The sequence below is a fragment of the Euprymna scolopes genome, chromosome 19, assembly GCF_053919585.1.
Source record: "Euprymna scolopes isolate OS-2025 chromosome 19, ASM5391958v1, whole genome shotgun sequence".
NCBI classification, from domain to species: domain Eukaryota; kingdom Metazoa; phylum Mollusca; class Cephalopoda; order Sepiida; family Sepiolidae; genus Euprymna; species Euprymna scolopes.
This window is the reverse complement of record NC_136500.1, coordinates 78,060,173-78,085,708: the sequence shown is the minus strand read 5'-3', so window position 1 is coordinate 78,085,708 and position 25,536 is coordinate 78,060,173. Positions and strand designations below refer to the sequence as shown.

The 25,536-nt window shown below is 32.9% G+C and overlaps 1 protein-coding gene across 4 annotated transcripts in view; it reads right to left on the bottom strand.

The window, feature by feature from the left end:
• LOC145239770 (acetyl-CoA acetyltransferase, cytosolic-like) overlaps positions 1-25,536 on the bottom strand; it is a 37,406-nt gene that overhangs the window by 8,963 nt on the left and 2,907 nt on the right. For 3 of the 4 annotated variants that reach the window (XR_013862377.1, XM_080103207.1, XM_080103209.1), the window contains exons 2-8: positions 19,710-19,844; positions 16,808-16,989; positions 12,706-12,823; positions 11,191-11,334; positions 8,653-8,775; positions 5,380-5,534; positions 654-764 (exon numbers count right to left, since the gene is read on the bottom strand). Coding sequence is in view for 3 of the 4 variants with exons in the window: in XM_080103207.1 (XP_079959333.1) it covers positions 654-764; positions 5,380-5,534; positions 8,653-8,775; positions 11,191-11,334; positions 12,706-12,823; positions 16,808-16,989; positions 19,710-19,844 (968 nt within the window). In the remaining variant the exon portion in view is untranslated. Of the gene's footprint in view, positions 1-653; positions 765-5,379; positions 5,535-8,652; positions 8,776-11,190; positions 11,335-12,705; positions 12,824-16,807; positions 16,990-19,709; positions 19,845-22,655; positions 23,062-25,536 lie in introns of those variants that run through there. The other variant, XM_080103208.1, reaches the window with a different exon arrangement.

The following is a 25,536-nucleotide window of genomic DNA, read 5'->3' as shown; positions in this document are numbered from 1 at the left end:
TTGCATCGGCACTTGTGCAATTTAGTTTTTGAGGACAATATTTTGTCTTCATTTTTGAAGACTTCCACAGGAGGATAATTCAAGAAGTTCTTTCAGTTTTCCAACAATGACTGTTAAAAATTATTTATAAATTTTAATGCTTATTTTTATTCATTATAAAAATTTACTTTTATAAAAAAGTTCTTTGTTTTGTAATGTCATCTTTCTGGCCTACTTAAGATCATTTCATATCTTATATTTAGTGCAGAGAGTATGTTAATGCCAGTATGTAATAAACTTTTGACCTTTTTGCTAGTATTTCATGCCTTGAAATGGAAGATGAAGCAGAGGACTATCGATGTTTGTTTTTACTATAGAAACCTGCATGAATATGCATGCCATGTACATGGAGAGAATGTTTTGTTCAATTCAGAAAAGGAAGTTTTTCAGTGAAAGATGCTCTTTACTCTGATCAATCAAATATGACCAAATGAAAGCCATAGTTGAACAAAATTGCTGTTTGACAACCACTCTCAAGATTTCAAAATAAAGTGTGGAAAATGGTTTCTAAACCTTTCTAAAAATTAAAAAGAAAAAAATAAATAAAAATTTGGTCAAATCAATACTGTGTTTAAAGAGTTCTAGTTCATTATTATTATTATTATTATACATACCTTGTTTGCATCACAACCAAGATCTTTAATTACAGCACAAGACTGTGCAGCAAAAGCTTCATTTAGTTCAAACAAGTCAACTTCACCAATGGACCAATCAGCTTTTAGTAACTGAATGGAGAAGAGAAGAATATTAAAAGAAAAATAACAAAATTATAAATTAATTTATGATCAAAATATTTTTTTTACTGATATTAACAATCTGTATAGATTATTAATGAATGAAGAAAAAAGAATCAATAATAAAACACTACTTCTCATCACATACTTTTATTCATATATGTGACAAATTAACATACTAAAAAGGAAGAGGTACTGTTTGGAAGGATACTTTCATGATGAACAAACATACTACACTACTCTCACACACCCCTCATAAAAAAAAAAAAGCCTAAATAGAGTATTGAAAATAGTATTTTTTTATGGGGGGAGGTCACCACTTATCAATACACAGAGCCAACTCCAGGATAAGAGTTAATAAGTGTTAGGTAGATGATGTAACAACATGATCAGTAATGGTGGAACTTAGGGTTTAATTATTTAAAAGAACAGCCCAACAAGAATTTATTTACATTAGACTTGAAAAAGACCATGTTATAGTCAGTTAGGAAGCTGCTCCACTGTATTGTGTTCCACAGATCGACAGTTCTAGAAAAGAAACTGTTCATAGAATTTTCATTTAGTTTTAGGCACAGATAGAAAGTGAGGGAAATCATTGGCAGTTGTTGTAGCCAGATGAGTATTGTTGCGAATGTTTTATGGGACGGGATGGGAATCATAGACAGACTTCGTAAAAGTAATGATGGTGCAGAGATAAACTTGCAATGTTTCTTCTGTGAGAAAGAGGAAGTAAGGTACTCGCTCAAAGATTGTTTTGTACCCTGTCAAGGCAGGAAAGGATACTCTAGGGAGCTCCTCCTCAAATGTGGCAGCATAGTTTTGACTTCACAAATAAAATAGTAGAGGGTCAGCTCCAGACAGACTCCAAGTGTCAATTACTAATAGAGAGTACAGGATGACACCCTTTCCCCTGGCCCTAAATTGCCACCCATGGAATCACTAATAAAATTCATAATTCTTTCTGTAATCCAACCATATTTGATAAAAATTAATTTTAGTCTATGCCTGACTTGCCCACTAAATTTCATTCATAAATGTCCAACAGTTTTAGTCATGCATGTTCAACATTATTCTAAGACTGGTCGATTCTTTCCAATAAAAAAAAAAATATTTTTAGAAGAGTATGTTGTAGTTTCCTTGAAGCATTATATGTAATCTAATTTATAAAACTCGCTATGTCTGTCTCAGTTTTTATTCAAAGTGCATCTCCGCTGGGACGTAAGGTCACAGAGCAGCGTGTCAAATGATTACACTTTGTGAATCATTCTTTTATAGATTTTTAGCTGGTAAAAATAGTTGCTAAGGAGTCAAAATTGAAAAGTAAAAAATTCAAACTTGGCAGACCTAATTTGGCTAAGCATGTTATTTCTATGCATGCACAGATATACAGTTATATTATTAAAATCAGTTCATTTTAACTATTTCTTATCCGTCTGAGAATAGCTCAAACAGTAATGACTAAGGCTGGAGCACTAAATGTTTTGATTTCAACTCTAGCTGATGGCATCCATTTTTTTTTTTTTTTTTTTTTTTTTTTTTTTACTTTTGAAATCACTACTATATATTGGGTAGAATATAAAAATCAATAGAGTTTTGGCTCTATAATAATAAATACGAAATCTGCATAAATTAAAATCTACTTAAGCATATTTTCTATAGAGTCAATTTTCTATTGATTATTATAAAGTTGTGATTTCAAAAATAAAAAAATATATCCCTATGACTTGGGTGCATCAGCTTGAATTGAAACCAAAACCAAAACTTATGAAGAAAACATAAATATATACATAACTTAAGTCATCAGCTATGATCGAAACAAAACTCAAAACTTATGAAGAATTCTTGGTAAAATTATTTATTACAAGAAATGGAAGGTCATAACAATTAAACGACAGTCACTCAGGAGAAAAAAAGATGCATGCACGACACGCACGCTATCGTATTAATATATAGATTTGGGAACTAGCATTTATATTTGATATTTTTTTCATTAATATTATACCCCCAAATACCTTATACCATCTATATATATATAAGTAGGAGTATCCATCTAAAAAGGTACTCATTAATAAGTGAAAGATTACTCTCCAAAACAGATGAAAGCAATCACAAGCAGTAAAAACTGCAAGTACTTATGCAATGTTTACAATGAAACGATCAAACTCAGTAACAGAAAAATGAACTGATTTCCTTTCATTGATTTTTTTTTTTTTTTTTTTTTTTTTTTTTTTTTTTTACATGGAAGTCACCACTTATCAAGGCCCGGAAGTCACTCGAGGATAAGGGTTGTTGCATGTACAGTAATCAATGGGATAGCATCGTAGTAATCATTAGTCTTGGAGATTTGATAAAGTGTCTTAAGGGGGCGGTTCATCAGGAATTTGTTTATGTTGGACTTGAAGACATCCAAGTTGTAGTCAGGTGGGAAACAAGCAAACGGAAGAGAGTTCCACACTCCTCGATATGCATACTATATAATACTAGCAGGGAGATCAGATATTGCCAGAGATTGAAAGCGGATCAATGAATGTTCTACACTTCCAAAAGGCACTTTGTCTACATGTGTGTGTGCGTGCGTAAGTTCCTGGGCTGATTATTTTGACATTTCACACAAATGTACTTTATGTATCTGGGAGTGTTCTTAGATGGGTTTTGTATCGGAATGCTGCGATAATAAAAAAACATCCGATTAAAGAAGGAACAGTCCGACTTTGACCAATGTTAACACTTTTATTCGGCCTAACATCACAAGTGCATTTGAGAAGTTTTACCACCACACAAGCAGAAGGGCCCACCATATAAAATCAACAGTAGGCTCTTTGATAAGACAGGGATGTTTTCGAAGTGAATGTTTCTGTTTACAGCAAAATTGAACCATGATACTTGACTTTTTCATTTTAAACTTTAATTCAAGTCCTTATATAAAAATAATTTAAAATCAACAGTAGGTTCTCTACAGTGCAATGTAGACTACAATGTATTGTGGACTAAGTCACTGTGAGGGGGCATGTGAAACTTTCTCCTAGTGTACCACAGTGGATCTTTGACTACAACAGACAATCAATTTGATTGAAAAATGGAAGAGTTCACCAATTTCAATGATAAAGTATTCAAAGTGTGGAACATTTGCTGATCCTCATTCAATCCCGGGTAACATCGAGTCTCCCTGCTAATATATTTACAATAATTGGCTTTGCCAGCTAGCCATCACTTTAAAGTTTGCTACTTGAAATCAAAATGTTAAATATTAAAATATAAACAAGAGAAAAAGTTTCACATTCATTCAAAAAAAAAAATAGATATTAACAATTTGATAATTTTGATAGAAATTTATCTTTTAAATAAAACTGTCAAGAAATTAAACGAAAAAGAAAATCAATTTGCCTGGCAATAGTGTGTGTATTTTTTTTAACACTTATTTTTCATAAAATTTAAAACAATAAAAAGGTGGTATTGGCCACTAATGGGGGGAAACAGTTCGTCACCTTCTCCCCTTTCTTTATGTAGCATTGATGAGGATAGAGAAAGATTAGTCAGTTACCCTCTACCCTTTCTGAACTTTTGTTTATACCTCGTATCTTTGTTTTTAGTAAATTTAAATTACCTCCCTTGGAAATTAATCTTTTAAGAACAGTTTTTCATGATTTCTTTTATTACAATCACTATAATTCATTGTTCAGATCAACAAAACTATTGTATATATATATATATATATATATATGGAAAAAAATTCGAATTCGGGAATTTGAACGGAATTTCGAGCAAAACCCTTTAGTTACTTTACGGGGATAACATGCTCTTGTTTTGTCAGCCATGACTGGATAGAGGTCCTAATTCGCAATTATATTTTTTAGTCACACACACTGAGGATTGAACCGTCAACCTTCAGAAGGTCACTTTTTACAATTGATTTTTCTAAGTACTCTAACCACTATGCCACAGGTCCTAGCGGACAATTATAGTATGAATTCAACCGAAACGTTGTGAAAATCACTCAAGATGAGAACAGTAGTCCGATGAATCCAAATAATACGAATAACCAATCCTCATCTCAAAAATTTAGAAACGACTAACACTATATTCTGACTATTTTTTAAATTTTGGAGACGAGGATTAATATTTTATATTATTTGGAATATTCGAGCTACTCTTTTCATTCCATAGATTCCGAAGTTCAAACAGATACACCTGAAGAAAGTTGGAGGTTGAATCAACCAAAATGTTAATAACACCCAAAATGAGAAGAGTAGTTCAAGTAATCCAATACAGACGTAAACATTAATTTATTATAAACTGTTTAAAAAAATAGTTATGAAAATTAGGCACATAAATTCTTTTAGGTCATTTGTCTATATAATCTTAGTATCATTATTAAATTTACTTATATATATTATTAATATTTCATTTTTTTATATATTAGTATAAATAGTAACTGTATCGTATCTACATGTTATTGGTGAAGTGGTATTTTCCACTGGCAAGCAATGTATTTTACAGCTGTTCTGTTTTTAAATCTCAAACAGCTACATGGTAAGCAGCTGGTGATCTCGGTTTTCAATTTAACACTTTTAGTTCTTTTAAAAAAATTCAGAAATGTAAAACTTACTGCTTTCTGTACAGCTGGGATGGGTCCAGTGCCCATGACAGCAGGGTCAACTCCTGCTTGAGCCCAGGACACAATTCGTCCAAGAGGTTTTAATTTTCTTTTTTCTGCTTCAGTTTGTGACATCAACAGCACAGCTGCTGCTCCATCATTAATACCTAAAATAACAAAAAAAAAAAGAGAAAGGTTAGAATGTTAAGTGCAGGGTCTAATTAGGTTTATTTGGGTAAGTGCTCATTACTCGATTTCTGATTTTCATCTTGTGAGAAGGGGAGATAACTAGGTGTTCTTTGTTAATACCACCAGAGTACTTAATCAAGTATGACTAGTATAATTTATGGCATAATCACATTGACACATCAGTTCTCACTAGATCATCAAAGTTATACATGCACTATTGGGAACGGTAATTGTATTGGAATTGGGGAAAAGTGTTAGAATCATCCTATCACTTCAATCTATGATCCCACCCCCCACTTTGCCAAACTTTCAGGAAAAAACTCGTCTAGCCAAAACCACTATCAATAATTTCCCAGACTCTTTATCTGTGCCTAAACCTAAATGTAGATTCCATGAACAAAACTTCTTTCTTAGAACTGCATGCCTGTGGAACTCTCTTCCGATTGCCTGCTTTCGAGCTGATTACAATTTGATTGTCCTCAAGTCTAACGTAAACAAGTTCTTGAACCATTCCCCTAAGTAATCCAATTTACAAAATTTCCACGACTTATGATTACTATGCTATAATCCTGTTGACTAGTGTATACCCATTAATCCTTATCCTCGAGCGACCTCCAAGCCTTAATGAATGATGACTCCTTTGTAAAATAAAAAAAACAAAAAAACTTATGTATATATATATGTATATATATATATATATATATATATATATATATAAAAAACACATTTTTTTGTTATAACTAAATGAACGTGATTTATCGGACCAAAAAACTATCTGATCACATCAGTATCGCAAAAAATCACTGGCATTCCATCAATATCATGTCATCAAATCTAAAGTCTCGAGATAGATACGGAGGGAATAGTACAAGCAGCACCCTCTAAAAATTAAACTTTTGCTCACTATAGTAGGAGTCATTAAAACGTGGTAGTGTCAGGACTACCTGACTAATAAGACTGGTTGCCATCCTCAGGTCAGCCCTACTATTGGACGTGTTGAGCAAAGTTGTGTCAGGTGTAAAACCACAAATCAATCGAGTCAAGATGACAACATTGCATTTGCACCATTTCTTTCTTTTTTTTTTGGCCAAACCTTCTGACTTTACATGCAACCATTAAGATTTCTGAAGGTTAATAAATAGCTGCGACCATCGAAAAGAACTTCTAACAGATCAGACACTCCTGAGGCACGATCTTCGTGAGCTATGCGCAGAAGTTCAACTTACCTAACAAATAAGTAACAACAGCAGATAGGTGACAGTGGTTAATAACACAAGCTGACAATGGGGATATGCCAAGTTCTAATCCAGTTCGTTGTACAGAAACTTTCCCTTAGGGATGTTTACAACTTTCACCTAATCCCTCATTTATTTATCCAATATCTTTCTAGAAAGAAAAATATTGGAGAAACGAATGCCAACAAAATCCTCTCCATTACTTAAAAACAAAAAGCTGCAGTAGCAGCGTTATTCCTAGCACAATCAAACTCAACACTTGTGATGTGACGGTCCCAGGGAGCGATTGGGCTCCCCACCGGGGGAAGACAGACTCCCTAAACATTGAAGAATGCCGGCCAGATATGATTGTTTTATTCATTAAGTATCATTGTGTGCCCAGGCAACAGCAACCAAACCCTGCTGAAAGAAAGATTTGATTTATAAATTCCATTATTGTATGAAAACGACAACTTCATGCCATTGTGAGAGTCGTAACGAAAACATAATTTCATTTCCGATGCCAACGAGTGATGACTCCGGGTTGTTTGGCTTTTGAGTGCAGTTATCAGACCGAGAAGTCACAGGATTAACCTTTCGATCGTGAGAATAGCACCTGCAATCCACAGGTGCCACTGAGGAGGAGACCTTCCTGAGGTGACGTAACTAGTTGCGATTGGTCCAGGAAGCGGCCCTGGCCTACCTCGTCACCACACTACATAAACGAGTCCCCGTGTCAAAATCGGCAGATCGAGCGAAGACAGAGAATCAACTACAATCGAAGGGTCGTCACCCCCTCCTCTCTTCCCCGCATCCTTCCGCCATCTCGACAGAGAAATTAATCTATTGTTATTTTTTTTTGGCTCAGTGGAGTCTGGCAAAATACGGACAATTGTATATAAGTATATATTTTGTACATCTATCTTGAATTAACCAGTAGAATAGATAATCGAGTCTTTGTGTGCATGAGATTGATTCCCTTCCAATGTGACAGATAGACGAAGCAGTAGCATATCAACCCGAAAGTGAAATTGATTTCAACCGAATCGATTGACAGGTCCTACTACGCTGAGATACCTTACGAAGGATCCCCTGCGAAGGACGAGCACGGGTCACATTTGGGTGACCTGCAACGGGGATAGCTTCACGTGTGGAGCTGTTCAACCAGTATTGGACCACACAGTGGCTATCTTCTACTTGCTATCATTATCATCTCATTCGCTGGCGACACGAAAGATATTGGTGAAACAAATACTAACAGTAATCATCAAATTCATACAAAATGAATGTACAATATTCAAAAACAGCAGCAGCATAAGAAAAGTAAGAGGTTGATATAAATAAATGACGTAAATAAAGAACACAAAAAGAAAAGAGTAAAGGGGGGGAAAAAAAAAAAAAAAAAAAAAAAAAGAAGAAATGTACAATGTATCAACGTTGGCCCGATAAATCAGGGTTATCTAGATTTATGACAAAAATATATAACTTTTTTTTTTTTTTCATGATTATGATAGGATGATTCCAAGATTTTTCTAATTCCAATGCAATTACTAATCTCAATTCTTTTAAAATCTCTAAATATTTAGTTATAGAGTTATTTTTATAATTTTTCACATTAGCGGGAAAACCAAAGTAATATATGCATATATTTTCACAAATGTAAAAATGCACTTGAGGGACGTGATCTACAGATTTAATTTTATTGGTAGTGTAAAAATTAATAAATATTTTTTTTTTTTTTTCATTAGTACCAGCAATGGAAAATTACGGTTAAAAAAAAAATTGTTTTGGCATCAGAAAATGGACAAATTTTTCCAAAACCAATGCCCCAAAAGTTCTAATTTTTATGATTCCAATTAATCATCTCAATGCCAATACATACCCGATGAATTTCCAGCTGTAACTGTGCCTGTACCATCTTTTAGAAAACAAGGTTTAAGTTTACTTAAACCCTCAGCTGTTGTGTCTGGTCTTGGGAACTCATCTTTATCAATGATCAGCTCACCTAAAAAAAAAAAAAAAAAAAAAAAAAAAAAAAAAAAAAAAAAAAATCGTTGAAGTGAATGTATAGCACAACCACGTTTACACACCTGTTCTCATTAGATCACCAAAGTTAAGCAACGTGGAACCTGGCAAGTACCAGATGGGTGATCATTTGGGAGTACCAAGCACTGTATGTAGGGTGCAACTTGACACCTCACTGCAAGAACTGTAAAAAAATTAATGTCATTTTCCCTGACTGGAACATACATGAAACCACTTGTAAACTCATGACATTTCTTGCTTTGAAGGAATCTGGTTCAACTCACCTAGGATGAATACCACAGTACTATTATTAATACACAGATATAAAAAAGAACTAACAAAAACTTACTTGTCTTCCGCTTATTTTAGTAGATAACACTCAGTATGCAGAAAAGACAAACAAAAACAAAATCCACAAAATTTCAATAATATACTAGACTCCTCTGAGCCAAGCTATTTGAGTGAGAATAAAATAAGATTCAAAACTAGCCATGTGAAGAGTTCTCCCCCCTTTAGATAGAGCCATTGATCATTATTTGTGTTTATAAATAAAATTAAAAAATTATTTTTCTCACATTTGAAATGGAATTTTGATGATCTGATGTTAAGAAGCTTAGGGTTGAGATATTTGGAGAAGACAAGAAATCCACCATGACACTTTGGGGGTAAAAAATCTTTAAGCTTCAGACTTTAATTATAGCTCATTTGTTTACGAATAAACCAAATTACATTGTGGCAAATTTAATTTTATAATTCCTTTTGTGGCGGATTTAATTTTGTAATTCCCTTGCACCGAAGAATGGAGACTTATTTGCCTTTGCAGCGAACACAATCAACCATTACTGTTTGGGGGATAAAGAAAAGTGCCTTAAATCACAGACTTTAATTATATCACATCCAACGGCTCTTACATTAACATTTAATCTGTAAGTTGTTAAATCTTTTAGAACTTATACTTCATCCTTTGATCATTTTTGAGTGGTTATTGAATTGACAACATGTATTATCAGACATAACACAAACAAACAAACATCTACAGAGTTTTAATAATATATATAGACAGATATAATAAGTATACTTGCAGGCGTAAATAACTTCTAACACAACTAACAGCTTGGGTTTAGACAAGCCTGTTCCGCTGCAGATATTCTAACTAATCTCTGAACGTATATACAACGCACTGTATAAAGCAGGGGAGGCTAGAGCAGTAGCCATAGATATATCTAAGGCCTTTGACAGGGTATGACACGATGGTCTTCTCATGAAATTATTGGATGAATACTTAGCATAATTAAATCCTTAAGTAAAAGAAGAATCCAAGTTGTCCTCAATGATTGTACGTCAAAATAATATGATATAAATGCAAATGTAACTAAGGGGTCGATTCTTGGACCTTTATTATTCCTGATATTCATAAATGACCTCCTTGATAAAATTGTCTTCGAGATGGGTATATTTTCTGATGACACCATACTTTATAACAGACACAAGGGGAAAACGAAAGAACACATATCCAAGGCAATGGCAAAAACCCTACAGGAAGAACTCCGGTCTATGATGGAATGGGGACAAAAACAGATGATCACATTCAATGCTGCCAAGACTAAGCTCCTTTCCTTTAAAAACTGCAAGATACCTTCTCAACCACTAATAGCCATGGCTAATGATATGTTACCTGAACATAAAAGCACTTCGTTCAAACTCCTCGGCTTAATGTTCACAGGGAACAGGAGTTGGAACAGATACATTGAGTGCATTATCAAGGCTACTGCAAAAAGGTGGGCTCTCTCTACCGTGCTAGAAAGCTACTTATGCCTGAGAGTATCCTGTACCTATAAAAGGCCACCATTAACCCATATATGGAGTATTGTTGCCACATTTGAGCTGGTGCATCTACTACTAGTCTCTCCCTCTTAGACAGGATTCCAAAGAGAGTCGCCAACCTAATAGGTCCCACACTATCAGCTAGGCTTCAACCACTGTCCCATAGACGAAATGTTGCATCCCTCTGCCTGTTCTACAAGTATATTAATGGTGAATGCTCTGACAAAGTACAAGCACTTGTACCCCCCTCTTCGACGTAAATACCCCCGACAAACCCAACAAGCACATACCCACCCATATACAGTAGAAATCCCTAGAGGTAAGAAAGCCTTCTACTCTAATAGTTTCTTTCCTCAGACTGCTAGACTTTGGAATTCCCTTTCAGGTCCCCGTTTCCCCAACTGTACTGACATGCAGAAGTTTGAGTGTAAAATAAACAGACATCTTGCTGCTCAGTTCCCTACATAGTACCCTTACAAATTATGTCCCAGGTAGTGCCTTCCTACATCAAAGTGGCACCGTGTCTTGTTTGAGGGTGAAAATGCAAAAAAATAAATAATTAAATACAAACCATTTCGTGTCTTGACTGTCACAGCAATAATTTCTTCATTAAAATGACCAGCTTCCTGTGCAACCTTGCATTTCTGTTGCGAATTAACAGCAAAGTGATCTTGCTCACTTCGAAATATGTGCCACTTGTGGGCAACATTCTCAGCTAAAAAATTAATAGAAAATAAAAAGATATTTTTAAAAGGTTGTTTAGAATTAGTCCTTTAATTTGTAAGACAAAAAAGGTTCTTATAAGTCAATTTCTTAGAATTTAATTTCAGTCCAAAAATATCTCCACGTGGCATGTCATCGATGCCCGCTCTTCAAGATGATTCTCTAATATCTTTATTGAAATTGGTAAAAATCAACCATTTTTCAATCAAATCGATTGATTGCCCGTTTTAGTCAGGAACCCATCCTGGTACAAATAGAAGGAAGCTTCACATGCCTTTCCGCAGTAACAGTCCACAATATATTGAAGTTTACTATTGATTTTATAAAATTATTTTATGTAATGGTTTCAATTAAAGTTTAGAATACAAAATTCAAGTATCATGGTTCAATTGTGCTCTAAACAGAAACATTTATTTTGAATGCACCCATGTCTTATCAAAAAAAAACATTTTTATATGTTGTGCCCTGATAAAACTTCAAATACACTTGTGATATTAGGCTGTATAACTTTAGTCAAAATCAGACTGTTCCTTCTTTAATAAAATTTGTTATTATATATTTTTCAGAGACATTCCGATACTAAATTATTTTAATTAAATTTATTTAGGAATATTCCCAGACACAAAATACATTTCTGTGAAATAAAAAAAAAAATAAAAAAGAAAAAGAAAAAAAATGAACCCAACTGTTTTGAAGTCCATATGGAATGGACACACACACACGTAAAGCTGAAAAGAATGTATAACACCAGATGGCAATGAACTTCTTGTTAGCAGAAAACAGGAGAATCTTCCTTTCTATTCCGGTATATTCTTTATAAGAATGTTATTTAATAGTAAGTAAATTATTCGGGGTTTATCAATACTTTCATTTTCCAGTATATAATATGATTTTGTACTGTTATTAAATTTTATCAAGAGATGCAGATCAAGAATATAAATAAAATATATAATATCCTCATTCTATACCTCACAAAGAGAGGGAACAACCATCCCAAGTTTATTTAACTTGTATATACTACCACCGGATTTTGGTAATTGTTTATGCAGTGGATCTGAGAGTAATGACTAAGAGGTGATTTGATATTCCTTAAAGTTTCCAAGTTGGGTCTTCACTATTGGATGTTTTATATTTCAGAACAGTTCAGGAGCAAGAGTGAATCTTGAGCATTTGACTAGGCAATACAAGAAAAAAAAAAAAATGTATAAAAATGCACAAAAATGGATTTCAGGGTGGTGATATGAAGTTAGTTTTGTTTTAGAATGTATGTTGGCAAGACTCATGCCCAGGAATCTCTGAGGCAGTTTAATATTTCAAGACTTAAAAAAAGTCAGAGCGTTCTTCGATAATTTGTCCTGCTTACCTGTTATTCCCATGTGGTAGTTGTGGAAGGCATCAACAAGTCCATCTTTGAGCATTGTGTCTATAAACGTAACATCCCCCACTTTAGTACCAGATCGCATGTGCATACAGTGAGGAGCCTGTATGAAATATTAGAAAAAAATCTCTAAGAAAAAATAAAACAGTATAAGTCAACCATATTAAAACGTTGGATCAACATTCAAAATATTGCTGGTAAAATTTAAATAGGTTTCATAAAAAGGAAAATGTACAGAATGATTATTGTTGAATACTGCAATTGCGGTGAAATAGTTATCTGTCCTTGTTTTGTCAACTTGTAAAAAATTATGGTGAGAAAGGTTGGTTGGTTGGTTGTTTTATGGCATATCAACCCTTTTCAGGTTATTTAATGCCAAATCCAGTGATTTTGAAAATTTTTTAATAGAATATGTTTTTTGCAAGTCAGTTTCTATTTAACCCATAGTTGGGACCCTAACAGGTACTACCACCGGGTCAGAGTTAACCTGGGAGCAATGGCAATTAAAGGGTGGCTCCATACTCCCCAGAGCCCGCAAGCTGGGGCCTCACCATCGGATATAGTTTAAGGTCATATCCAGGACCGGGGTGAGAAAGGTAGTGAAGTCACTACCACTTTTTGTCTGGCTTGTCCTTTTCTTCTGAATTTCAGCAGAGACCAACACACTTTTTGATGGTAAGTATCTAGGCTAGGCTACTGACTACTTTAAACACACACACACACATATATATATATTACATACATACATACATACATACATACATACATACATACTAGCAGCTCGCCCAGCATTACCCAGTTAAAAAATATGCTTAAATATGATATTTTTATTAATGCAGATTTCGTATTTATTATATTGGACCCAATATATATTAATATTTTAAAACGTTCAAAAAAATTACTCCTGCACCACCACCGAGAATCAAAATATTCAGCTTACAATTTACTTTTTCCTTTGATATGAGATATGAAAACATGTTTGCTGCAAGGCTAAAAATTAAAATGAACCAATAGTTATTACGTTAAACATACATATTCATAATGCCGTTGTTCAACCTTCACCTGGCAAATTCCATTTTTTTTTTTTTTTTTTTTTTTTTTTTTAAATTTTCACTTTTGCACTGATTTTCCCCAGCTAAAACCCAAATATTCAGTTTCACATGAGTTCTAATACCTTATATATTAAGTTTCATGTATGTAGACCAAAACGACAGAGGAGTTTAGTTGGCAAAATATTTTAAACAAATATATATACACATACATAGATATATATAGAAAGAGGTTTGTGTTTACTATAACCTTTTTATGCAAATATTACGCAAGTATAAATCATGTAGAATATCTGCATGAATATGATTACACGTAATAGCTAACTAAAGAATATCATCCCATAAGAAAACCGAAAAAACTAATAGGGAATTAATTAAAATGAATGTTTAAAAGAATATGCAAATTAGCGACATCTTTTGCAGATGATTGACCCTTATATAGCAAAGTTGTATTTTCTTTTTAAATAAATAGAAAAAAAGGGTTTTTAACATGAATATAAATGCAAAAAAAAAAATTATAAGAGTATAGATTATTCTAGGTTAAATTTATTCAAAGATGAAAGCCAATGAATTTAACAAGGTTAAATGCTCTGACCCCCATTTGGTCCCAATTGAAATGAATGGCTCTCATCTTGGGGAAGCAACATGTTTTGAAAAGCTTCAGGGTCTGACCTTTACTCCTGATGGAACACATACAAATTTGTTACTAAGATCGCTGGAAAAATGGTTGGATTATTCTACCTTTCCAGTAGATATATCCTTGCTGATGCAATCCTTTATCTATATAAGAACCAAATACATCCTAGGATAGAGTACTGTTGCCACACCTTGAGAGAAGATGCAGAATTCAAAACCAAATTCGAAACCTAGTAGGTGATACTCTTTTCTCTTTCTTGCAACCTTTTTCTCACAGAAGAGATGCTGCGAGCCTGTCTCTGCTCCATCATTATTTTCTTGGTAAGTGCTCGTCTGAGCTCTAATTTATGGTCAAACTTAAACACTCCTCTATTTACAACTACTATCAACAATTTCTTCCACTATCTATGTCTAAATCTGAATGCTATTTCCATGAGAAAGCTTCTTCCCTAGAACTACCCATTAGTGGAACATTGTTCTGTTGGCCTGCTTTCCAGCTGACTATAATATCTTTAAGTCCAATGTAAACAAGTTCATATCAAGCCGCCTCTTTAAATAATTAAATTATACCCAATTTCCACCTCTAACGATTACTATGCTGTTGTCCTGATGATCACTGTACACTCTGTAACCTTTATCTTCGAGTGGTGACTCCCTTGTTAAAAAAAAAAAAAAAAAAGTTATTAATAGTGCTCAATAAAAAAGAGAAAGTTATACTTTTATTTTTAGTCAGATAAACATTTAACATGATCACTATGCAGACTTGGCAATAAGTGACTGACTGAAACATTATGTCTGGGTAGTGACCTTGTAAAAAAATGTTTACCTGAATATAAATACAATTTATATATATATATATATATATAGCAGCTATAATAAACTAGCAGATGATACTCGAGCCAAGATCGAAACCAAAACCTAAAGACAGTGAGTCAAGGATGATAACCATTAAACCAGCTTGCCACGATCTTTAAAAAGTATTTTTAAACCTCATGAAACAGTTGGCAAACAGATAAAAATCCGATGACCCCAAAGCACCAATTTTTCAATTTTGACTCCTTAGCAGCCCCTTTTTTTAGATGAAAACTGATTAACAAGTTCTCCACATGTCTGAATGCCCTATATACCAAATTTAAGTCTGTAGATCAAAAATTGGTTGAGTATATTGATTGAGTATATAGGTTGAGAAGTGTCCTCGTACACACATTCTCACTTTTATAGATATGTGAGCTGTAAGAAAAGGTGTCATCATTTCTTTGAAAGACATGCGATCCTAATCAAAGATGGCAGACTGAAATAATCAAATTACTGCTAGATGATTGAAGACCATTCCTCCACTATGCATTTTTTAATCCTTAGATTAATAAAAATAAGACAACTTAATGTGTTTTTCTTGTGACTATGGACCAAAAGCAATATCATTTTTTAATTTAAATTTTTGTTTTACATTGCGTTTTTGGTGATTGGGAGATCCTATTTATTAAAAAGGAAGATAGGTAATAACATACTACAAACATTAAATTTGCACAATTTAATGTTTGTAGTAAGTTATCATTAGGGCTATCACAACAACATATTCTTTTCATTGTTTTGACTTTTGAGTGTGTATCCATGTATGTTTTATATGTTTTTATATAGAGTGCTGTGGTTCTCGGGTGATTAACTGTGTCGGATGTATACTTGAGAATCAAAACAATGAAAATCATATTCTATTGTCATAGCCCTAGTTATCACCTTATATCCTCCTTTATAATAAATAGGATCTCTTGATTGAATAATTTATAATCTGAAAACCATGATATATGCACATATGTACGCTAAAGGTACTGTGGTATTAATATTTAGATTATTTTATTTTGTCAATAATAAATCTTACTTTAAAAGTCAAACTTCTACACAGTGATCTACTTTGCACAATAATATTCTATGATATAGTTTGAGGAAAGTCCTCTTTGTCAAATAACAAGCGTTTCAAATCTCCTGGAATTTTATGGACCAGGAATTCAAATTAGAGCTGGGTTGCAGACAATATCTTAGCAGTAAATAAAGTTATTTATTCAAAGTTAAATATGAATTTGCATGTTACACTTTTTTCGTAGATATTTTATTTTTATAATCAATGGTACCTATTTTTTTTTATTTGCTTTTTTTTTCCTATTATGCTAATTAACTAGTGGGTTATTTATTCCTGTTTAACCTTGATGTAATATATATTACTAGTAGAGAGAAGATATTTCTTATGTGTGCATGAGTGTGTGTGTGGGGGGGGGGGGCTTATTAAATTTTAAGAGCCAGCGCTGAAATTGAGCCTTGAATAGGAGTCACAAAGGGGGAAAAAATAGTCAAATGTGAGTCCTTGTATTATAGACACGATTTAAATTTTATGTTGTCACCAAACTTACCCTACTCATATTTTCCATTCCACCAGCAACAACGATTGTGGAATCACCGGTTTTAATGGCTTGTGTACCCATCACAACTGCCTTTAACCCAGATCCACATAGCATATTAATGACACAAGCTGGGACGGAATTGGGCAGGCCAGCTTTGATACTGGCTTGTCTTGCTGGATTTTGACCCTCACCTTTACATACAAAAAGAAAAAAAAAATTAATATAAAATAAATTCAAACAAATTATTCCTTCAGACTAATTGAAGTTATGAAATTTCAATTTTCTCCTTTCTTTAATCATAAATTAAAGATTCATAAATAAGTAAATCAAGCATTTTTAATGGTTACTCATTTTTTGGTCCAAATATTTTCACAGTGCTTCTTTATCTTTATAAAAAAAAAAAAAAAAAAGCTAAGGGGAATAACTGATTAGTCCAGGATGTGTGGAGAATAGATTTGTTTCATAGCAAATCAATTTTTTTGTCTTACTCAATACTGAAACACAGAGCTCTTAAATGATACACAATTACAATTGATTGAACACATGATTTTTACACATAATTAAGAAACCGCAGGTCTAGGAGTATTAGGAGCCGCCATTGAAAACTTGAATAAACATCTGATTATATAGACTGTCTGTTTCAAAGCTTATAATCAATATGAAAATGTAATTTCAAACCGTAATTTTTTTTTTCAATAAAATGAGGACAGACCAAATTTTAAAATAATGAAAGGTTTAATCGAAAAAATACAATTTTTTTTTTTTTTTTTTTCATCGGTTTTCTTAAAAAAAGACTTCACAAAATTCAACAAATTATAAATGGTACCAAAATCTATTAAGTACATATAAATGCCAAAAAATCATTTACCTGTAAACAAAAAAACTAAGCAATGGTTGGTTCAATTCTTCATTTATAAGAATTATCCATATTTACATTTTATATTCCATGTATTTTTTAAAGCGAGGGTTCTAGAAAATTGCATTTTCGTAACGCGTTTTGCGCCATAAGCTTAAAGTGCTGCTGCTAAATTGCAATTTATCAAATATGGATTCGTCAAAGGGACATAATTAATGTCTTTTTATTGCGTGCTGTTAATCAAAATTAGTATTTTTTTATTTTTCGTCCTCCGTAGTAAAAAAAGCACACATTCAGTTATAAGTTTTTCCCGTTAAACAAAAAATCCAGTCGACCGATTTTTTTTTTTTTTTTTTTTTTTTTTAATTCTCTTAATGAAATACAAATTTTTTTATTATATCTTATTTCTACTTTATTGATTGGATTTTTTTTTCTTTTTTTTTTTTTTAAATATCAAAAAAAAAAAAAAAAAAAAACATTGAATGAAATAGAAAAAATTGCTGTCATCGTCTAGAATTTGACGATATAAGCATAACGAGAGTTTTTTGTTTTTATTTTACTTAGGCGTCACCACTTATCAAGGCCAAGAGGCCACTCAAGGATAAGGGTTAAAAAGTGTACAGTAGTCAAAAGGACAATATAGTAATCGATAGTAATGGAAGTTCGGTAAATTTGTTAACTTAAGTGTAATGGCTCATCAGAAACTTGTTTACGTTGGACTTGAAGACAACCATATTATAGACAGCTGGAAAGCAGGAAAACGGAAGACAATTCCACAGGCGTGCAGTTCTAAGAAAAAAGCTTTGATCATGGAATCTATGTTTAGGTTTAGGCACAGATAAAAGGTGGGGGGAATTATTGATAATGTTTTCAGCTAGTCGAGTGTTTCTTGTGAAAGTTTGGCGAGGGGGGACCATAGATTGAAGCTCAGTTGAACACTTTCCATGAAAATAACGATAAAGCAGAGACAAACTCGCAACATCTCTTCTGTGAGAAAGAGATTGAAGCGAAGAGAAAAGGACATCTCCCACCAGGCCACAAAGTCTATTTTGAACCCTATCAAGGCAGGACAAGTTCTTTCTAACAGCTCCTGCCCAGATGTGGCAACAGTATTCCATCCTTGCACGTACCTGGCTCTTATAAAGATAGAGAATTGCATCAGCAGTGAGATATCTACTGGATCGATAGAAGGATCCGACCATTTTACCAGGAAAGAAAAGGTTTTACACTTTGGACTTTACAGGCAAATTTCCAAAAAACACTTTTTAAATTAGAATATTTTATTTATCGATCTTTTATCTTCAATTTGTGACATACAAAACTTTGCTGCATAAATTATTTAATTTTTAATAGACATTTCAAAATGGGTGGGGGGGGTGAATAAAAAAAAAAAAAAAAAAAAAAAAAAAAAACGTTTGTCTAAAATATTATATTCAGTTTATTGGAAAGAGCATAAAATTTCACATTGACCCTGAAAATATCGTAAAAATTGAACCAATAGAAAAATTTCGATAGATTTTTAAAGTTTAAAAAAAAAAATTTCACTCGTAAAATTCAATTGATTTCATATGTAAAAAAAAAAAAAAAAAAAAAAAAAAAAAAAAAAAAAAAAAATGGCTGGTTGAACATGCACCGGCACTTTGTTTTTTAAAAAATAAAAAATAATATTTCTATTATTTTTTAAACAACTTTAATAGTTTATTTTGGAAGTATATTCCATACAGAAAATAAACAACCCACTTTAAAAAGAGAAATTATGAGATTTTTATATTTTATTCGCAGTTTTCTGTTAGGAGTGTCAAAAATTCCCCCCAAATTCTGATACACCTACCGCAGGTCCATCCATTTTCCAACACAATTAATGCAAAAATAACAAATTGATAATAATATCGGTAGATATGTTAGCTAATATACATATGTTCAGCAAACAGACATTTCTAGCATGAACGGTCCTGGCAGGTGCCAGTTCATAGTATGCACGTTTTCCAGCAGTCACTAGCTATGAATAATATATGCATATTTCCAGCAGTAGCAAAATTTGTTTATAGTTCTTACCTGCAGTGTAAACATTTCCAAACACAACTTCAGAGACCTCTTCAGGTGCTACTCCAGCTCGTTCAAGGACACTTTTTATGGCAAAAGAACCAAGTTCAGATGCAGCCACATTTGCCAAACCACCATTAAAAGAACCTTCACAAATAAACAAATAAATTAAAAAGATAAATTCAACATACTGACATAACAAATAAGAGTTTTATTTTGTTGATTTTTTTTTCTATACCCCCTGCAAAATACTGTTCATCTTTGTGCTTCAAAAGAAAAATAATACTAGACTGACCTATTAAGTTCAATTCTTGCCACATATTTTCAAAACTGACATTTTAAGAACTTAAAAATCACATTTCAATTTCCCCCTCAAACATTATGTAGGACATGTCAAAGATTCCGTCTTACAAAATATATTTTTTTCTGAATAGCCAGTCAATTATAGAAATTATCAATGTGTTCTTATATATATATATATATATATATATATATATATATATATAGACACACACAGAGAAGGAGAGAGGGGTATATATATATATTTAAAAAAAAAAAAACGCTACTTTCATATGATTTCATCAGTTGTATATACTATCCGGTCTTATATTTCTTTTAGTAATATACACTTCCACCACATTAAAAGAATGGAGGAGTTCTTGGGTTAGTAGATGCAGAACAGTTAAGGTAGCAAGTCTACTTCACATGTTCAATTCCAAATAAGGTCAAGGAAAACATGGGAAAAAGTGATATGAATGAATTTGAGAGAAAGAATAAAGACAAGGCGAGAGATGGGTTACTATGGAAGTCAATTTCTTAAAGCTGTCCAACACATGTCAGCATGTAAAATGGATGCTAAAACAAATGTGATGATGAGGAGTTCAGCTATATAACAATCTACAATAAGAGTTAACAAGGCCAATATGTAGTCTTTAAAGTTAATAACTGCAAACACAAATTTACCAACTCCTAAGCAATTTCTTTTACAGTTTTAACAAATGTCTTTTGTAAAATGTCAACAGAGGCTTAAAACGTGAAAGAAACACTTGTTCACAATGCAGTTGGATGATGAATACCACGAGAGGATTGGAAATGATGGATGAGTGGGACAAAAGCAAGAGTGTAATCAGTTGAGAAGCAGCTGTGTGGCATTGTGGTCCAAAGATGGAAAGTTCTTGGATATAAACTCTGTTCAAGTTTGATTTGGTCTTACATATAGGAAGAAAGAAAAGTTGGTAGCTTCTACAGAATTGGGATGAGATTTTCTAGTCAATAAATGGAGTTTTCAGATAAAAAAAAACAATGGTTTCAACTGATTTTTTTTGTCAATAAGTTCCAATGGTAGCTTCCAAATTATGCAGTCGAAATTACCTGAATTATTAAACAAAAAAAAAAAAAAAAAAAATTTTAATCGTGTTAGCAGGTGAAAAAATGCCGCCATCTTGTTTAAATCAAAATGGAAAAGTACCTTCCTTTTGAACTCTGTCTTACGATAGTTTTCATCAAATTCTATTTTTTAATTTTCTTTAACAAATAATTTTCTACTTTATCGATTTTCATAATTTTTGGATATAATCATTTTAAAAATATGAGGAATACGTAGATATCATTGTTTTTACGTGAAATTCAGTATTATGATTTTTGAAATTTCGTCCTAATAGTGTTGAAGCGCCAAAAAGTTTTGTTTGTTTTCGCAGTAGTTGTGGAAAGAGTTGCAGAGTTGGCCTCCTGAGAATGCTCGGAGTCAAATTTTTTTTTTTTTTTTTACTCCCCAAAGAATGAACAGACAATCTGAATATCAAAAGATTTTAAAATCAGAAGTTGGAATCGAAATTTTCTCATTCTATGAGTGGGACCGTATACCTTCTAACTACGTAACCCAGGAAATCGCAAGAAGATGCATGATAGCTTTTGTTACAGGACGTTTATCTTTTTTCCGCAGCAGGAAGAGGTGTCATGAGTTTGGGAAAGTGGAATTTAGAAAGTCAGCAGCTTAGAGGAAGATAACCAAGGTTCACAAAAAAAAAAAAAAAAAGAAAAAAAAAAAGGAGGCTCAGCATCCCCTGATAGTGGTGTCTCAGGTGGTTAGCAATAAACTAACCCCTTTTCACAGAGTGAGAAGGCAAAGCCTGGAAGGTTGGACCCCCTAGAACTGCACGAGACCATACTTCAGCAGCCAACAAGACCCCTACACAATAGATAAATGTAATAGAGCATGGATGCGTGTATAGCAGCTATATGCAGATACCGGGCCATGTGTGTGAAATGATGTCATGGTAAGGAAAAAGAAACTATAAAAAGGAGAGAGATCACAGAGACGTGGGTGATGTCACAGTCATAACGAGAAGTCATGCATGGCAGGAGAATGAGGAATAAAGGTCTTCTCTTAAAACAAGAGTTCAAGTTCTTTCCTATTCTTTGTCTATTTTGTAACCGAGTCTACAACGTGGTGGATCCCAGGTGTCTACATGTAAACGCATGTGTAACCTTACGCCTAGACATTGGTGGCTTAAAGGCTTTGGGGCTTGAACTCGCCAGCTCCTCCAAGCTAAAAGCCAAGGTTTATCTCACTTCCACTAAACTTCCAGGTCAATCTGTCAGCTAAATAAAGTAGTGAGAGGCAGTGGGTTTTGGAGACATTGAGAAATGATAGAACTGTGTTCTGCAATAAGCAGAGTAAACATTTGATGATTAAAGCATAAAATCAAGTTTTGTCCCAGTAGCCATCGTATACGTAGGATTAGGTACTTATGTTACTGTACTGAAATAACATTATTTAGAAAGCCATACTTTAACATGGGGAGGATGTTTTGTAATTATTCTGTACTTCCACAATTTAACTAGAAAATACTTTTTTAAAAAATAGCACGGTAAGTGCATAAGAACCCAGGATTATTCTTACCAAGTCACTTAAAAAAAAAAAAAAAAAAAAAAAAAAGAATTTTTAAATAAACATACCCAACCCATCCATAGCCTTGAGCCCCTGAAGGGGCATAGGCCATCCACAACTTTGTAGATACTGTTGTAGCGAGGACTTTTTTTTTTTCGGGGTGAGGGTGCTGACCCAACGCCCAACCTTCCCAGGAGGTACATACAGTACCTAGTCTTCCCAAACGGTCACCCATCTGGTACTGGCCAGGCTCAACATTGCTTACTTTTAGTGATATGACGATAACCGGTGTGTCAATGTGATTGTGCCGTACTAATAAACATAGGCATGAGACAATTTTTGTAAAGTAGCGGCTAAGAACAAAGTGCAGTATCTGTTATGTTTGCTTTATTTTGTCCTCGATCAGTGAAGACTCTTTCTAGACGGAGGCAATTTTATTTTTTTGTTCCAATACAGAACGCTCCCTTTTCATATAATGTTCCCAGATTAAAAACAGACCTTGTGTCCGACTTTGCCCTTACGGGGAAGCAAATAAATAAAATACAACATTAAAACGTTAATTTTTTTTGTTTTTGAATGCATATACATTCAGATCACAACTGCCCCGGTTGTGATCTGAATGTACATGCTTTGACCATGAATTTGCCTCACACATCGCCATAAACAATATTTGGTGTTTATGCACTATTTGACCCGCGTGCTGAAATAACAACATTATTATTTAGAAAGCGATTTTTAACGGGGGGGGGGGTATAACTATTCTGTACTGTCACCTAACAAAAAAGGGGGTTTGTATTACTGTACACAGATTCGAAAAAGTTGTCAAAAAACAAATATGTAACAAATAAATGTCATCAAAGGCAAGATAAGTTACTTTTCTACCTAACTGGATATGTTTTCAGTGTTTTTATTTAATGTAACATGTTTATTCAGGTCGAAAAGCATACAGTGTTTACCGATGTATTGGAAAATTCAAAATGGCGCCCGACACTCTCTTTAACACGGTAAGTTCAGGAAAAGATGTTATAAATAATAAACTAGACAAAGTACTGTTAGAAATTCGCTGATTATATGTTACCGTGACATAAGTTGACATATATTCGGTGTTTTTTTAATAGTATTTTGTCTAGTTTATTATTTATAACACCTTTTCCCAAACTTACCATGTTAAAGAGAGTGTCGGGCGCCATTTTGAATTTTCCAATACATCGGTAAACACTGCAGGTTTTTCGAGCTGAATAAACATGTTACATTGAATAAAAACACGAAAAATATATCCAGTTTGGTAGAAAAGTAACTTATCTTGCCTTTGATAACATTTATTTGTTATATATTTGTTTTTTGACAACTTTTTCGGGCAAGACTGGAGTTTAGGTGGAAAAATAATCTCGAACCCTTTATCACATAAAAGGAACTAATTTCCCTAATCACCGGTACGTTACTATGCCAATAATATATAAACAATAATATAGGTATTTCAGAAGTTGTTTTCGAAACAACTTAAAAAAAAAAAAAAAAAAAAAAAAAAAAAAACTTCCTTTTATATTGCTTTTAATTAAAATAAAAAAGGTTTTCGTAGGTTACAATTACGAAAAGTTCTATTCATATTTAAATGTCTTATATATTTCGTGCTTTTTTGGGTTTTTTTTTTACACAATGAATACCTTTTTTAATGAAGGTGCTAGTGCAGAGAGTGATCCGATCCGCGCTATTTTTAAATCGTATTTCCAAGTTTTATTAAAGTTTTATGATACTTATTTTAGTCAATTGTAAGGTTGAAGTATAGAATATGTACAAAACACTCTCCCCTCCCCATATTAAGAATGGCTTTTTAAATATAACGTTATTATTTACGTCCGGCGGATCGCTCTCTGCACTAGTACCTTAATGATAAACAATACATAAATAGAAATAATAAATTATCAGACTTTTTAAAGTTTAAGTTTAAACAATATTTTTTTAATTAAAAATTGAATCGCGTGATTATTAAATTACGTGAGTAGTTATAAACGATACAAATTAATATTAAACACGCGTAATATCTTGCAATTTATTATTTCAAATTTAAATTTATTAATTATAAAACCTTCGGTACTTATGTATTTTTGTTACCGTGCTAAAAAAAAAAAAAAAAAAAGGTGCTTAAGATATCGTGGAACGTTCTGTTTAAAATTAAAAAATGTTGTTTAAAAATAAAGAAGTAAAAAAATGAGAGAAGAAAGATATCGTGAAAAAAAAGATCGTGAAACGTTTTAAAATAAATAAGTAAACAGTTGGGCTTCTTTAAGTTGTTTTCAAAAACAACTTCTGAAATACCTATATTATTGACATAGTAACGTGCCGGTGATTAGGGAAATTAGTTCCTTTTATGTGATAAAGGGTTAGAGATTATTTTGGTATTATTATACAAACACCGTGACAGCGTTAGGGTTAGGTTTGGGGTTTGGGTTAGGGTTAATTCGCTGTCACGGTGTTTGTATAGTTTTACCATTATTTTTCCACCTAAACTCCAGTCTTGCCCTTTTTCGAACCTATGTGTACAGTAATACAAACCCAAAAACTGATATCGTAAAACTTGAAAATATTATTTTTAAAATAGCGCGGGTCAAATAGTGTACAAGTGCCCAATTAACCCAGAACGTACTAGTTTGCCCATGCAAAGAAATTAGAGAACGGGCACAGCTTGTTAATGTCCCTACCTGACTTATATAGGTTCTATGGACAATGCTTTAACTAACTAAATAAATACTAAAAGCCTAATAAAAAAAAAAAAATTTAAAAAAAAAAAGCGAATACAACATTTTAAAAAATCTATGTAAAAAAAAAGTAAATGTACAAAAAAAAAAATAAATAAATAAAATGTCAAGTTGGTGGTGGTTAGCCACGGTGACACAGTAAAAATAATCCCCTACTCCAATTTTTTTTTTTTTTTTTTTTTTTTTTTTTTTT